At 54.8% G+C, this 16,510-nt stretch overlaps 1 protein-coding gene across 2 annotated transcripts in view; it reads left to right on the top strand.

The window, feature by feature from the left end:
• The window catches only part of ELF4 (E74 like ETS transcription factor 4), a 41,337-nt gene extending 26,357 nt beyond the window's left edge, over positions 1–14,980 (top strand). For both annotated transcript variants that reach the window (XM_032843348.1, XM_032843349.1), the window contains exons 2-9: positions 666–948; positions 5,185–5,356; positions 5,781–5,873; positions 7,217–7,408; positions 8,290–8,373; positions 8,450–8,642; positions 9,239–9,616; positions 10,486–14,980. In XM_032843348.1, the coding sequence (XP_032699239.1) occupies positions 877–948; positions 5,185–5,356; positions 5,781–5,873; positions 7,217–7,408; positions 8,290–8,373; positions 8,450–8,642; positions 9,239–9,616; positions 10,486–11,287 (1,986 nt within the window). In that variant the 5' untranslated portion in view covers positions 666–876 and the 3' untranslated portion in view covers positions 11,288–14,980. The remainder of the gene's footprint in view (positions 1–665; positions 949–5,184; positions 5,357–5,780; positions 5,874–7,216; positions 7,409–8,289; positions 8,374–8,449; positions 8,643–9,238; positions 9,617–10,485) is intronic.
• The last annotated feature ends 1,530 nt before the right edge of the window (positions 14,981–16,510 follow it).

Raw genomic sequence — 16,510 nt, 5'->3', positions numbered from 1 at the left:
TGACCCACCCGTCCCTCTGTCTCAGGGCTCTCTGGGGGGCGTGGCCGATTCTGAGAGTCCCCACCCCCGGAGCAGGGTCAGACCTGCGCTGGCCCCGCCGGCATAACACCCCACAGTGAGATGCTTCTTCCTTTACAGACTCTGCCCTTCGGAGCTAAGTGGCCACCAGTTCCAAGGTAGAGGGAGCCAGGCAGAGTCTGGAAGAGCACCTGGTACCCCCATGTGTCCCTAACCCACAGCCTCCCCCACAAGATTCTTCCTGAGCCAAGGGAATTTTAAGAATTCTTCATGCTACTGTCCCATCTATAGGGACGGATGGAGTGCCCTGATTTCTCCTGTGGCCACACCCTGGGGATTAATCTTCAGAGTGGAGAGAGCCCAGAGTCCCTCTATCTGTCACCTCCGAGGAGGCAGGAGAAAACACAGAAGGAGGCTGTGTCTCTTCACGGCCAGCTCAGGTGCAGACGATATTGACAGACCCACACCGAGGCTCGGCCACTTCCCACCGGACGCAACTCAGTTAACTTCCTCTTTTTCCTGCCCTCTTTTTTTTTTAACCTGCTTCCTTTCTTCTCCCATCATCCTCCCCTTTTGGCAGTCTGGCTGTTGGCTAGACATCCAGGAAAGTGCCTTACTCATTGCCCCTGTCTCTCCCTTCTCCCTAGGTCACTCCCGTGGTTGGCCCAGCCTTAGCATGCAGCCTTGAACCTGGCATAGGCCACCGCCTACTCCAGCTCTCTACACCCCTTATTTTACTGTGGCTCGGGATAGAGGCTCTAAGTTCCAAGGTACCTGAATAGCATCTCCTGGTCAAGAACACCCCCGCAGCTCCAGAGGGCCCTGTGAGTCCTGCTGTCGGCTCTCTGAGAAGACAGTATGGCCATTACTTTGCAGCCCAGTGACCTGATCTTTGAGTTTGCAAGCAACGGGATGGATGATATCCACCAGGTATGGCCCCAGAGAACACAGCCTGGTCAGCCAGGCAGACGATCAGACAGACACAGACAGGCTGGCAGAGAGCAAGCTAGGCAGCACTCCCTACTAGCCAGTCAGCAAGTACTGATCAAGCACCTACTAGGTCCAGGCTGTTGGGTCTCCGTGCCAGCCAAACAGTGCACCTGCTCGTCCCTCGTGCGGCCAGTCAGTAGTCCCTGGGCGGTCATTCCATGTGCAGTCACGGGGTACTTGCTGTCACCAAGCCAGCCGTACGGCTGCAAAACACAGTGGCTAGACTGTCAGCCGGTCAGCAATGCAGGCTGAACGCACAGGTGCACATGGACCCTCATGCACATGTGTCTACCCCTTTCCCGTCACCTGCAGTGTCACAGTGAGAAAGCTGCCGGGACAGCCACATAGCGAGCATCGGCTCTCCCAGGTGGCCCCACAGGGCAAAGACCAACACCCGGCCCCTTCAGACTCATGTCTCTAGCCTGGTTGATGGGCCCTTCCAGAACCATCTTTTCAGCCTCGATCTGAGGATGCAGATCCGGAAATGCAGTTCTCTGGTGGGGGAAAGGTGAAAAGGAGGACAGATTTGCAGTACTTGGGGCCGCACCTCTCCATATCTTGCTCTGTACTGGGGCTGAGAGAGCACGTTTTCCGTGCACTTGGCTGTACCCACTGGATGGTGTCTTGGCACACCCATTGCGACCCTCCACTCCTGTCCTTCCACAAACTGGAGAAGAGGCAGCCAACTACGGTAGAAGGAACAGAAGATTAAGAGTCAGGAGTCCTGGTTTCTGATCCCAGTTGGGCTGCCACAGTATCACGTGGGCAAGTCCTGTCCCCTACCCTATCTGCCGTCTTCCCATCTTCACCAAGAGGAGATCCAGTTGGATTATTTGCAAGGACACCCAGCCTAATACTGATGCTCTCTGTGCTGAATCCTCAGGACAGAAAACTTTATCTGACCTCTAGCGGCCTACCCAAGGCTGCCCCCTAGTGGGCTCTGGACACATTGTACTTTCTCTGCCACTGGGTCTTCACCTAAAGTTGCTCTCTTAGCCAACACCTGTGGTGTGCCGAGCCTGGTGGAAGGCACCATGGGAAGAGAAGGGGAGACGAATCTAACCACACTGGGGTTCTCCATACTGCTAGTCATTTTTTTTGCCTTTTCTGGTCTGCTCAGCAACTGTCACTGTTCTTCATGGAGGCTCTTCTTCCCTCCTGATCCCACACCTGCCTCTCCACCCTCAGCAGGCAGCTTCTGCTCCAATTCACAGAGAAACTCAGAGCCAGGGACACCCTCTGTTTCCCTCCCTTCTCTCTTTTACTCATGACATCACTGTTCCTGTTTCCTTCCCGCTGCTGACCCGGGACAAAGAAGTGTCCCTCTTCCTTCCAGTGGTATCTCCTACCTGTACTTAATCTCTTCTCTCCTGCCTCCAAGACCTCAAACCGTTGGTCACCTCCAGTGTCTCTCCCTTAAATCCTTCAGACCTTCCAGACATTTCTCCTCAACTCAGAACATCTTCAGGCCTCCCCAGCCCTAAAACACTCTCCCTTCTACCTACCTCCTTCAAAAAACTACCTTCTTAGCTCCTTCCTGTTCATCAGCATGGTCTCCACCCTCCGTGCTTACATTCTCACCTCCTTTCTCTCCCTTTTTTTTTTTTAAAGATTTTATTTATTTATTTGACAGAGAGAGATCACAAGTAGACAGAGAGGCAGGCAGAGAGAGAGAGGGAAGCAGGCTCCCTGCTGAGCAGAGAGCCCGATGCGGGACTCGATCCCAGGACCCTGAGATCATGACCTGAGCCGAAGGCAGCGGCTTAACCCACTGAGCCACCCAGGCGCCCTTTTCTCTCCCTTTTTTAGGAAACCATTTGTATTGAAAGATGTGTCATTAATCCAAAAAGAGTGTATAAATCATATGTATTTATGTATATGTATACATATATATATATGAATAATTATAAAATGAACATCCATGAACTCACGATCCAGGTTAAGAAATAAAAGCATTATTAGTCTCCTCGAAGTCCCTGATACCTCAAACACTGTAGAGAGCCGACTCTACACTGGGCCTGTTCTATACGCTTTATGTGCATTGATCTGTTTACCTGCCCCCCCCCAGTTTTATAAATGAGGAAAACGATGCCCAGCAAGATTAGGTAGCTTGCCCAAGGTCCCACTGCTAAAGTAGCAGAGCTTGGTTTCAAATCCAGGTTGTCTGGCTCTAGATCGGGACAATCCAATGGAATTTCCTGAGATACTAGAAGTGGTTCTGTATTTGTCCTGTCCAGTACAGACCACTAGTCACAAGAGGCTATGGAGCACTTGAACTATGGCCAACGCAACTGAAGAACTGGACTTTTAAACTTGAAAAAAAATTAGATTCACATTTAAATAGTCACCCATGCCTAGTGGGCACCATATTGGACAGACAGCTCTTAACTCCATGGCCTCAGCCCTTCCTCTCTGAGATCCATCGTACTGTGTCCCCTGAAAGGGCTCCAGCCAGGGTGACTGTTCAGTGGCCGAACCCAACGGCATTTAATCAATTTTTATTTTTCTGCATCCTTCAGGAGCATTAGGCAGAACTGAACATTCTCATTCTTCTTCATGAAAAAAGAATTAAAAGCCCCATAAAAGAAAATTTGGAAAATACTGAAAATTTGAAAGAAAGGGAAAAAAGTCACCCAACGTCCCGCAATCAAAATAGAATTCTTATAAGCATTTGTTATAATTCTTCATATACATAATTAAAAAAAAAAGAGTTGCAGGGTGCCTGGGTGGTTCAGTCAGTTAAGCGTCTGCCTTTGGCTCAGGTCATGATCCTGAGGTCCTGGGATCAAGCCCTGCATCGGGCTGACTGCTGAGTAGGGAGTCTGCTTCTCCTTCCCTGCCTCCCCCCACCACTCATGCTTGCTCACATGCACTCTCCGTCTCTCTGTCTCTCAAATAAATGAATAAGTAAATCTTTTTTTAAAAGACAGTTGCAGCCACAGTCCTTTTTTTAAAAAAAAGATTTTATTCATGTATTTGAGAGAGAGAGCACGAGCGAGAGAGCACAAGCAGGGGGAGCAGCAGAGGGAGAGAGAAGTAGGCTCCTCACTGAGCAGAGAGCCCGACATGGGGGCATGGGGCCCAATCCCAGGATCCTGAGATCATGAACGGAGCTGAAAGCAGCCGTTTAACCAACGGAGCCACCCAGGCACCCATAGTACTTTTTTAAAAGAAGCTTGCTTTTATTTATTTATTAATTATTTATTTACTTTAAAAAATAGAGCACGAGCAGGGGGAGGAGCAGAGGGAGAGGGAGAGGGAGATAACCTCATGAGCACAGAGCCCTACACAGGAGCCCCATCCCACAACCCTGAGGTTAGTACCCAAGCTGAAATCAAGAGTCGGACACCCAACCGACTGAGCCACCCAGCCGCCCCAATCACACTCCTTTTTCATTTAGCTTTGTTTGATTTGAGAACAACTATGTCCTCCAGGGGTCAAATTCTCATCCTGCTCATTGTATCCACTCGAGGGGATTTCGTGTCCACCCTTTTGAGCTCTTTGACACATATTTTTGACTCACTGATAGGTATCTCCATGTTAAATAACTCAAAGGTACCTCAAACCCACCATATGCAGACACTGTCCCCCTTCTCTTTCTCCACAGCCCTGCTCCTCCTCCTCCTCCTCCACATGAGCAGTGTCCCCATGTACCCAGTGAATCAAGCTGGAAATTGGAACCCTCTTCCCCATCCAGACAGGGGCTGGGTCCTAACCTCCCACCTCTGTAATGCCTCTGTTCTTCTGTCTTCATTGCCAGAGACTGAACCCTCAGAGGTGCAGTCAGAGCCCCTAATCTTGGATCCCGAACTCTTGACTGTAGGTTGAGCCCTTCACCCTCACCATTGACTAATCCTTTGCCACTGGCCTGCGAAGGAGCCTAACCATTCTCATAGACTGAGCGCTAACCTTCACCATGGATTAACCCAGAACTACAACCAATTAAAACTGTCTGCCCCTGACTGAGTGCAGGTGGTGCAGAGCTACCCCATCTCTGTTAATCAGGAAGCTACTCAAAGCCTCACCTAGTGAGGTTGGACCCAGAGCAATGTCATCCCATACAAAGGACAGCCCTGGGGGCTCCAAGAATGAAGAATTTTAAGAAGGGCCAGATTTTTTTTTTTTTTCCTGGCAGAGGCAGGTGAGCTTTAAACCAGATCCCTATCTTGTCCATAGCTGGAAGACCCCTCGGTGTTCCCAGCTGTGATCGTGGAGCAGGTGCCCTACCCCGAATTACTCCATCTGTACTCAGGACTGGAGCTGGACGACGTTCACAATGGCATCATAACAGACGGGACCTTGTGCATGGCTCAGGATCAGATCCTGGAGGGCAGTATTTTGCTGACAGGTTTGTTTCCTTCGTGGGCAGGGGAATGTGGAAGAGAAAGGGCTTCTGTCTTCAGGGACTGTAGTAGCCCACAGTGGCTTTCAGTGGCTCCATGCAGCAAGGGCAGAGCCCCAAAGAGTGGGGAATTAGGGTGGTTAGGACAAGCAAAAGGTCGTACCACTTCATAGAGGAGGAAACCATCCCAATGGATCCATGGTCTTCCGAGATGGAGCGGGATGTGGAAGAGTGGAGGGGGGACTGGCTGGGGTGAGTGTAGAGAAAAGGTGGGGAGTTACAATAGGCGGTGCGCTAGCCCTTCCAGGTCCCTCAGCTCGTTAGCACTGTTCTCTGGCTGGCCCTGATGAGCTCTCTGCCCCGGCCGTGAGCACTGAGGGAACTTGTTTTCTGTCCACCCCGCACCCCACACCATGGAACCTGGAACCAGATGACAATGAAGCAACCTCACAAACCATGTCAACCACTGAAGTCTTGCTCAATGTCGAGGCTCCCAACGACATCCTGGATGAGAAGCAGATCTGTAAGTGTGAACCCTGGTGCCTTAATTCAAGGCAACAAAAAATGCCCTTTGAAAATATCACCTCCGTGCACTGGATTTGCAAGCACGCATGCCCACAGCCACTGATGGCTGCGTAAACAGGCTCTTGAGCTGGGGCAGGAATGGTGGGGAGGCAGGGGGCACTGGAGACAGGGAAACGGTAGCCAGGGAGAGTTTCCTTTTCCAATTTCTAAATTGTGGTAAAATACACATAACACAAAATTGACTACCTTCACCATTTCTCAGTGTCCGTTTGTATTGTTGGGCAGCCATCACCATCATCCATCTCCAGAACCTTCCATCCTGCAAAACTGAAACTCTGTGCCCATTAAATACTCACTCCCTATTCTCCCCTCCCCTCAGCCCCTGGCAGCCACCACTCTACTCTTTGTCACTATGAATTGAACTACTTACTATAGGGACCTTAAAGGAGACAGGAGTGGAGTCACACAGTAGTGTTCTTTGGGGACTGGCTTATTTCATTTAGCATGGCATCAGGGTCTGTCCATGTTATAGCATATGTCAGAAATTCCTTCCTTTTTAAGGCTGAGTACTATCTGCCAGGGTGACTTCGGTCCCCTCTGCTTTCTTGCCAGGGCCCCCAGGAAGACTATGCAGGGTGTGGCTGATTTAGAAATGTGCCAGGCTTGGAGCTCACCCCTCCACCTCCCGAGAAGGCCCCCAGGGCAGGCTCCTGGCCCAGCTCCCCTCAGGCCTTTGCCTGACTCACGGACAGGAGGACTTCTGGCCCCAACTTTCCCTTCCCGAGGAGGTGCTGGGATCCCGTCGGGGAAAGCAAGCCTGAAGCTGCCAGTTAAGAGTCCCAACACTTCTGTTCCTTTCCCTGTCACTAACGTGCACTCAGGCTTCAACAAATACTTACTGCATGCCTCCACGTGCCAGGCACCAGCTTGCTGTGTGACCTTGGACACGTGCCCTGGCATCTCCGGATCTCAGTTTCCTTATCGGGAAAGCGGAGGAATTGGGCTAAATGATACCTGAGGCGCCTTCCCGTTGTAAAACAAGTGAATGATGAAATCAAGGTGGCCCTTTACCCTGGGTGTTGCCTGGAACTTACCCACTCCCAGCAGTGGGCAATAAATGTGGCAGCCGTGATTGGGGCCAGCTCATGCCCACAACCCCGCAGATGTTTCCTCTCCTTGTGGTGTGAGACACGTGAGGCATTTTCAGGTGTATCCTGTATCTGGGGCCGTGGGGGCCAGCTCCTCCGTCCTCCCCGGGAGCCCCCCATTCTCTGACGTGCCGGGAGACCACACTCCTGCCCCGCACTGGGCCTCAGGCACCTCAGGCCTTTCTCCTTGCAGTCAGCACCTCCGAAATGCTTCCGGACTCGGACTCTGCTCCAGCTGCCACTCTGCCCAACTATCTGTTTCCTGTCTCTGAGCCTGATGCCCTGAGCGGGGCAGGTGACACTGATGACCAGGAGGGGCACTGTCTAGAGGAGAAGGTCCCCAGAGAGGAAAGTGCCAAGAAGACTGGAAAATCAAAGAAGAGAAGTAAGAGAGAGAGAGAGAGAGAGAGAGAATGTGTGTGTATGTGTGTGTGTGTGTGTGTGTCTGTCTGTCTGTCTTCAGCGGGGTGCAGTAGGAGGAGCAGGTCAGTGAGACTGTCTGGCGTGAGTGGGTCAAGGCTCATAGACACATTCAGAGGACAGCTGGTGTGATAGGGATGGATGAAAAGTCTTCCCTTCTGTACAGCCTGGCCTCATTGGTTGGCCTGCCCAAACCATGACGTTTCCCGTGCTCCTCCTGTCAGCCCAGCTTATGTGTAAACTTGTGCAGAAATGCCGAAGATCCCCAATGGCTTGCATCCTAGTCTGGTGTTCGGATACCGGGCTTGGCCCCTTGGCTAGTCCCTGGCCGTCTGGGGCCCTCTGCCTGTAAAAGATGCCTCATGCAGTGTGCTTATCTTCCTCCTCAGACCTTGTAGAGCTTGTGCGAGAGGACTTTGGGCTTTCCCAAGCCCCCAGTGTTATTGATTTACTCAGGCAAGGACTGCCGGATACTGCTTTGTCACTGTGGTGACCCAAACCCCAGTCTCATGCTTACCGGCACGACAGCTGCACCTTTAGGCTGCCTTCTCCTTTCCAAAATCAGGCCAGGCGGGTTGGGTTCGTCGAAAGGTGACTCATTTGTCAGTACTACACTTACAGCCATCCGGGCAGTAGAGTTCTGGTGCATCTCTGGGGCCCCAGCAAGAGGGCGGGACATTGGGCAGGCGCGGGAACCCGCAGGCTGTGGTTGCAGACAGTGATCCTGGGCCTCTGGCCCCAGTGACCTGGTTCTTCGTTATCCGCCATGGCACCCCACTTGGGAGCCTGCCCTGGAGCCCTCTGTATGGTCTCAACCTCATCCTGCTCCCCCCCTTCCCCTCACAGTCCGGAAGACAAAGGGCAACCGCAGTACCTCACCGGTCACTGACCCCAGCATCCCCATACGGAAGAAATCGAAGGATGGCAAAGGTAGGGCTGGGAGTCAGGCCAGGTGGAAAGGGGGTCGGGTTGCCCGGGTGGCTCCTCACCACCTGGCCCTCTGCAGGCAGCACCATCTACCTGTGGGAGTTCCTCCTCGCGCTTCTGCAGGACAGGAACACCTGCCCGAAGTACATCAAGTGGACCCAGCGAGAGAAGGGCATCTTTAAGCTGGTGGACTCCAAAGCTGTGTCCAAGTTGTGGGGGAAGCAGAAGAACAAGCCTGACATGAACTACGAGACGATGGGGCGGGCACTGAGGTAGGAGCTGCTGGGGCGCTGAGTCCCTGCCCTGGGGGCTTTACCAAGCTCTTCTCCTCCAAGACGTCCTTCCTGCTTTAGGGTCTGCTGATGCTCGGTTCTGCTTGCCCCTAAGCCCATCCCCAGACACCTTCTGGGAGGCACAGTCCCCTCCCTCTTATAGCTCCGTCTTAGCTTTTTCTTTTTTTATAGAGAAGAGCCTTTTGGGGCCTCCCATCCCCACGAAGGGCATTCTGCTGGCCAGAGACCTAGGGAGACAGACCTGAATTACCCATCATTGGTCTTGCAAGCTGGGAGACAGCTGAGTTCCCCACCAGCCATCCCTTCCCATCCTTCACTCCCCCCTTATCCTTTGCCCCAAAACAGGGTGGGGCTAGCATTTGAAACCGCTTTTCATGGCCCTTCGTATCCTCAGCGGGGGGGGGGGTCCTCAGAAATTTCATAAAAGCCTTCAAAGTCCAAGAGTTGGCCTTACCCCTTCCCTTGACCTGAGACTCGCATCTGGCTGTCAGGCCAGCCTCCACTGCCCGCTCGCCCTGCCCCGGAGGGCGGTGTGTGCCTGCCTAACTCCCCACGCCCTGCCCTCTGTCCCCCAGATATTACTACCAAAGAGGCATCCTTGCCAAAGTGGAAGGGCAGAGGCTGGTGTACCAGTTTAAGGAGATGCCCAAGGACCTAGTGGTGATCGAAGATGATGAGGAGAGAACTGAAGTCACGGCGGCCTCCCCTCAGGCCTCCACTCCCTCCACCTCCTCCACCAGTACCACCCGACGAGCCAGCTCCAGGGTCTCGGCTAGAGCTGCTCCCCAGGGCAAGGGAGGCCCTTCCTGGGAGAAGCCAAAGGTTCAGAATGTTGGCTTACCGCCGTCTGCGAATCTGGAATTGGGACTGTCTGCGGATGAGGAGATCCCCACTACCTCTACTGTGCTGGCCTCTCTCCCAGAGAGCCAGGCCAGACTCACCAAAGCCGTGAGGTAAGGGCCCCAGAGTTGTTACTTGTCTTCCCGGAGTACCTCGTGTCGGGGGTGGGGGGGATGTTCTCAACCTCTTGCCGAGTTCTGCTGTATCTCCAGTCTCACGGGAACCTCACAGAATCCCTGGGAAGCCAGTGGAGTCCTTGTTGGTCAAGAGAGGAAAAGTGACTTGCCCACAGTTGCACACCAAAATAATGGCAAAGCTAGCCCTTGATCTGTGTGGCGTCTGTCACCAGCTGGGGGGTGTTCCAGTTATCTCAGAGTGCTCCCCCAGCTGTCACCAGAACCCTCCATGTCAGGGCCCATCTGCCCAAGCCCCCTCCACTGCAGAAAAGTAGCAACAGAGAACGTGACAGAGATGCCCGTTGTGCTTCCCTCAGGCCCTCCAGGCCCCCCTGGAAAGCTCTTGCTGCTGCTTGTCCAGGTGAAGTGTCTCCACATTTTCCCTGAGAAGGCTGGGTTTGAGCTCTGTGTGTGTGGCACTCAGTGGGCTGGTGCGGGCGAGGTGCCCTTCTGAGGGGTGGTGAGGAACAGGAGCTCTGGTGTCAGAAGGCCTAGATGTGGATGCCTGTGACTAGCTGTGTGGTCTCGGGCATATTACCTAACCTCTCTGTGCTCCCATTTCCTCAAGCTGCAAAATCAGATTATTAATCTTGCTCAGTGCATGGGCTGTTCAGAAGACGGAGGGAAGTACCACATGTCGGTCCTTTGGGCTGATTCCTGACCTCTACTAAGTGCTCAGTGGACGTTCGCTGATGCAGCAACAAAGAGGACACCTCCAGCCAGCTCTGTCCCTCCTGCCCCCTCCTCCCTAGCCCGCTGGGAGATGCCTCCCGCCTTGACCAAACCTGTTTTCTGTTTCTTCTCAGTGCTTCTTCGGTGCCCGGCAACATCCACCTGGGAGTGGCCCCAGTGGGGTCGGGCTCCGCCTTGACCCTGCAGACAATCCCACTGACCACAGTACTGACCAGCGGGCCTCCTGCCAGTGCTGCTTCCACACAGCTCGTTCTTCAGAGCGTTCCACCAGCTTCGACCTTCAAGGACACCTTCACTTTGCAGGCCTCTTTCCCCCTGAACACCAGTTTCCAAGAAAGTCAGGTGGCGGCACCAGGGGCTCCACTGATTCTCAGTGGTCTCCCCCAACTTCTGGCTGGGGCTAACCTTCCGACCAACCCGGTGCCATCCTCTGTTGCAGGGGCTGGACCAGCCGGGCCCAGCCCTCAGCCCCCCGGGACTGTCATCGCTGCCTTCATCAGGACTTCCGGTGCCACCGCAGCCTCTGGGGTCAAGGAGGGGCCGCTGAGGCCCTCCTCGTATGTGCAGGGCATGGTGACTGGGGCCCCGATGGAGGGGCTGCTGGTTCCCGAAGAGACCCTGAGGGAGCTCCTGAGGGATCGGGCTCACCTTCAGCCACTTCCCACCCAGGTGGTTTCAAGGGGTTCCCACAATCCGAGCCTTCTGGGGAACCAGACTTTCTCTTCTCCCAGCCGCCCCACTGTTGGGCTGACTCCAGTGGCTGAACTTGAGCTCTCCTCAGGCTCAGGGTCCCTGTTTATGGCTGAGCCTAGTGTGACCACCTCTGGGAACCTGCTGACCAGATCCCCAACCCCTGCCCCGTTCTCCCCATTCAATCCCACTTCTCTTATCAAGATGGAGCCCCATGACATATAAATGAATGGGCTGGGGGAAGCGTGCCTCACCAGGCCGAGTTGAGTATCATTTTCATATGGACTTCCTCTAGTAGAGACTGACTGAAGCAGGACATCTGCCCTTACTTTTCGGTGGGATCTCAGTACACCGGATCCCCTGTCCCCGACCCCTGCCCGGTGTCACCGTGGCCACACCATGCCCAGTTTGAGCGTCCCTGGCATCAGACCGTGGCCTTCAAGAGCACTAGGGGATATGCTCTTGTCAGGGTAATGGGCTGACCGGGTGATGGAGGGAGAAAGAACCTCCAGAGAAGTCTGTGGCTGGGGCCGATGCAGGGGCTGTGCGGGGAGAGTCCTTTCGTGGGGCTGTTTCGCCGTCTGTGTTCCCTCCACGGGGAATTTCCTATCCCATATGTGAATATCTCTGTATGTATTTGTGTGTACTCGTGGGTCTATATCTCTGTTTCTTTGGGGAGGATGGGGGTGTAGCTGTGAGGTCTTCAAGGGTGTGTGTTTCTGGGGCAGCTGCAGAGATGGCGGGTTTTTTTCTTAAGGGAAAGCATTCTCTAGTTCCCTTTGGACAAACCATTCAGTTGCCCTGAGGCTATGGGGTACAGGCTGGATCCCCCAGACTGGGAGAGATGTCACAGAGCTGGAGCAGATCCAGGGGAGGAGGGTTTCGATGGATGTGTGTGCTGGGGAAGACGAAGTTCAAAGGGACAGGGTCGGACCCAGATACGAAGTCCCCACGCAGGGCTGGCTTAATTGAATGTTTGTGTCAAGGGCCTGGGCTGTAATACCAGCCTTTGCTGGCGCACTGGCCTACCCACCCCCCACGACCCGGGGATCCTCTTCATTAGTTTTGCCCCAGTGTCTCTGCTGTCCGGCGTGGCCAGGGTAGTCGTGGAGCAGCGGACCCTGAGGCTGCCTCCCCTCCTGCCCGTGCGTGCCCGCTGCCCAGCCTGCTTTCTACTCACCTTGTAGGTTTGCCAACCCCCCTCCCCACGGTGGCTACCGCAGACCTTGAGTGGACCGTTGGCCCTCATCGCCAACTCCCACACCTAGCCCTGACTCTATACCAAGAAGACAGGAGCCAGCGGGTGTGAGCCCGCATGACACTTCTATCTCTGCCTGGTCCCCTGCTTCCATCTTCCCCCTTTCTGAGGACATTTCAACCCATCCTCTCCTAAGTGAACCCCTCGGCTTCACTCCTCCTTCCCCTTCTTTGAATTAGCTTGCCTCTCTCCAGCCAAATTGGGGGCAAACCTAAGAGCTGAGACGTGTCAGCCTCAGAAACAATTCTCTTATCTGGTGAATTTGGTTAATGTGAATCAGTGCCCAGGCCCTTGGCTATGTCCTCAGTAGAAAACCATCCACTTGAACTAACTACCTCCCCTGGTCGCTGCCAAGCCTCCTGTGTTCTCTCCCACTCTCTTCTTGTTCTTGTCCCCCCCTCTCTGGAAAGAACCATTTATGGGTGTGCAGGTGTGTTTATTACACATCTCCAGCACTTGGCATTAAAATGCTTTTTTCTAATAGAATCCGTTTATTATGATAAATTCCTGATGGTGGAAAGTGAAACATCCCGCAAAAGGGTCACCTTAAAAAAAAAAAATTTGCACAAAGGCGGTAGGTGGGTTAGGGGGTGGCCTTGCCCCGCCCCCAGTCCCCGATTTCACAGAACTCATCATCTGAAGGTCACTGATACCCTTACCTGACATCAAATGTCTTCTTCACAGTTCTCAGTCCCCGAGAGCCCTGGCAGCTCAAGACACTACTTCCCACCCCCTCCTGCTGTGGCCCCACACCTGCCGCTCTAAGTGTGGCTGTGCCCCCCCAAAGGCTTTCCTCCGTTCTTCTGGCTCTGGCTTGCCTCTTTGGGGACGGGTCTGAAGTTGAGGGCGGCAGCCCCTCCTTACATTTCTAGCAGCTGGCTGGACATTTCCATCCAGATGCCTGTCATGTCTCAAAGACAGCCCCTCTAGCAAACAGGGATTTTTGAAAACATGAATTTTAAAGTCTTTACACACACACACACACACACACACACACACACACAACCTTTCCCCTCAAAAAACAAACAAAAAGCTGTCATGACTTGCCTATTTCTGTTCATTATGCCACCATTTTCCTGACCTTCTAAGCTTGACATTTCAGAGCCATCTGATGGCTGCCTTCCTTTGACCCTGTCCCCTCCCCCATCTTCTGAAGTCCAGGCCGTTTGCCACGTCTCTGAAATCTAGCCTTTCTTCCACATTCCCGGGGCCTCCAGCCTAACTCAGACTTACCAGAGCTCACCGCCCTCCCAGACACATCAACACACACCACAGTGTGACCTGTCTCATCCCCTCCGATCTGCAAGCACCCGTTCTGTTCTTTCTCTGCTAAAAACCCTTCAGTGACCATCACTGGCTGTAGGTAGGGGTGATACTCAGAATACTGAGCCTCTGACCTGTTCGGGGCAGCTGAGCACCAACCCTGTATTTGCTGCATCTCCAGGCCAGCCAGGGGTCCTAGAGGAGGGAGGAGGGAGCACTTGGGGGGCTCAGGGTTGTAACTGCCAAGAGTGAGGTCCCAAGGCCTTGACCTGGCAAGGCCCTTCCCCAGGAGGTCCCAGCTGACTTCCCAGTTGTCTCTCACTTTGTTTCCCTGTCGCCTGAAGGATGGCTCCAGTCCCAGGGATTTGCTGGCCTTTTAAGCTTGCCTCTGTTCGAAGTTTCCCACCTCTGTGGTTTTGCTTTACTTGGTTCTGCTCAGCCAGAGTGCTCCACGCCCCCTGCTAGTACTGATTAAATCGAACCCATCCGTAAGTCTTGATGTGTGGAAGCTGCTTCTCCACACCAGCCTACCCTTAGATGAGTTCGTTCTAATTTCGCAGCAATTGCCACTCTTTGGGCAACTGATCGCGAACAGCCTGTGACATCTTCTCTGTTATAATCACAAACTGTTACTTAAATCTTCAGTGACGACCTATTTTGTCTCCCCAGTTAGTGTGTTCCCTTCTGAGGGGTGGGGGCCATAGCACCCACAGAGCAGGGCACAATGCGAAGCGTCTAGTGAGCACCAGCGAATGTTACTGATTGAGCTGGTGGAGAGATGGGGACTAAAGTCTGAGGCTGGTGACCTCTGACCTCCCCTCTGCACAGGCGCTCACCCTAGGTGCTTCACTGCCCCGGGCCAGTCCTCCCTGGTTCAGTGCCCTCATGGTACCCCCATCCCCACCCCCCAGCCTTGCCCCTGAGACTTGTTACTACTTTGAACATTCCCTGCCCCTAAAGAAACTTCCCTGTCCAGTTTCTTTTCCTAATTCAAAGTGTTAAATTAGCTAATCTGGTCAACTCACCTGTGCTGATCTAGTTATGGGAGAGGGCTGGCGGAGACCCTCAGGAGACAGGTTCATTTTCACCAGAGTCACATGGCAGCAACATCCTTGCCTCTGCCATGGTGTAATGGAGACAGGAGACACTCTCCTCACCCCCAGCAGCCGCTGTGTTACTCCTTCCTCTGGGCTCCCACAGCACTTGGCGTATACCTCTCATTGTAGCACTTGGCACATGGTAGCTCCTTAGCTATGTGTTTATGTATGTTGCCCCTCCAATAGACTGTGAGCTCCTCAAGGACAGGGACTGTGTGTTAGTCACTGATGTATCCCCAGCGCCTAGCACAGTGCCTGGCACACAGTAGGTGCTCAATAAATGTTTATGGAAAGAATAAATGAGTCTTGTCTCTAATGATGGGGATTTCAGCCCTAGACTGTGGCAGGCAAAAGGGGGAGGAGAAAATCAATCAATACTTCGGGGCTTTCGCAGCTTTTGGACCCCTCATGTAACACTGCGGGCAGCTGCTGCTTTGCGCGCGTCTGCGCTCCCCCCTCCCAAAAAGGATCGACGAGGAGGAGCCCTCCCCTCCTCCAGGCGGCTTCCAGCTGTGCTGCGCTGTCACTGGGAGCCGCGGGCGACTCCTGAACTCCCGCCCTTTGCCCCGCCCCCTTCCCCCGACAGCTTCAGCACCATTTCCTCACCCCTGGGTGGAACCGAGTGGCAGAAATGTTACGGCCAATGGAAGGGGCGGGGCGAGAAGTTATTTTCACCAGCATGGGTCTTTCTGACCCCATAATGTATTTTTAGAGGCGGCTCGGTTGTCGCTGGTTCCAAAGCTCCTGGACCCGAGGTGGGCGCTCATTCCCCTCCCGCCGCTCTCCCGCCCGAGAGGCCCAGAAAGTCGCAGGCTCCGAGAGCCTCGGCCCCAGGAGCGCCGGACGTGGGGACCAACGTCCAGCAGGTGGCGCCGTCGAGCTAGCGATGAGGGGCCGACGGCTGGGGAGAGCCCGGGATGGGAGAGGCGGCTGGGGTGGGGCCGGCGTCTTCCCGTTCCTCCGTTCCGGACTCTGCGTCCCCGACAGTCCCTGGGCGGCTCCGGGCCCCACCAAGGCCTCCCACGGCTCCGAAGCTTCGAACTCCACCAGCCCCGCCGACCCCACCCTCCACTTTCCAGGGAGAATTTAGCAGGGGCTGAACGTCCTCTCCCAATTGGCCTGCCGCGCCCGGCCCCGCCTCCTCGCCGCCCCCTCCCCCGGCCTCCGCGAGCGGCAGGTGAGCACCCGGCCCACCGAGCCTGTGGCGCGGGCCGCCGCTCTCCCCAGGTGCGGGGAGGGAGCCTCCGCCGAAGCCTGCCGCCGCCCGCCGCAGGCCGCGCGACTCGGCCCGCCTCCCCACCGCGGCCTGCTTTTAGCTGCGGGGCCGCGAGGCGCCGCTTTCCACCTGGAAATCGGAGAGCGAGCGGGCGTTCGATGGCCAGCGGAGGGCCCCGACCACCCGCAGCGTGAGCCCGGGCTCCCCGCGGGGCTGGTGCGGAGCCAGGGAGGCCTCGGCACCTGGCGGCCCGACACTGCGGCGGGCCAGCTTCCTTCGCGGTGGAAACCCGGGGTCTAGGAGAACACGTGGAGTCCTGGCCCGCCCCGCTGCGGGGTCCAGAAGGCCGGAGCAGGGCACCTCCCCTGGGCAGCTAAGCAGGCCGCCCTTGGGGAGGAACCCATTCCCCCTAAAACACACACACAAACACACCCGCACAAACACACACGTCTTAGCAGGGGCAGGACGCAATAGAACACTGAACAGCTTCACTGTTAGATTGTGGAAGGGGCAGTTTACTGCCCAATTCGCCCCGCTCCAACCCAAATGGGGATGCGCAGATAGTGGCTGGTCCTTTTGCCGGAAACACGGAGACTTGAACAGGGCCTCCCTGT

This window comes from Lontra canadensis, unplaced genomic scaffold, assembly GCF_010015895.1.
Source record: "Lontra canadensis isolate GAN:19392208 unplaced genomic scaffold, GSC_riverotter_1.0 scaffold138, whole genome shotgun sequence".
Lineage (NCBI taxonomy): Eukaryota > Metazoa > Chordata > Mammalia > Carnivora > Mustelidae > Lontra > Lontra canadensis.
This window is presented reverse-complemented; position numbering and strand designations above follow the sequence as displayed.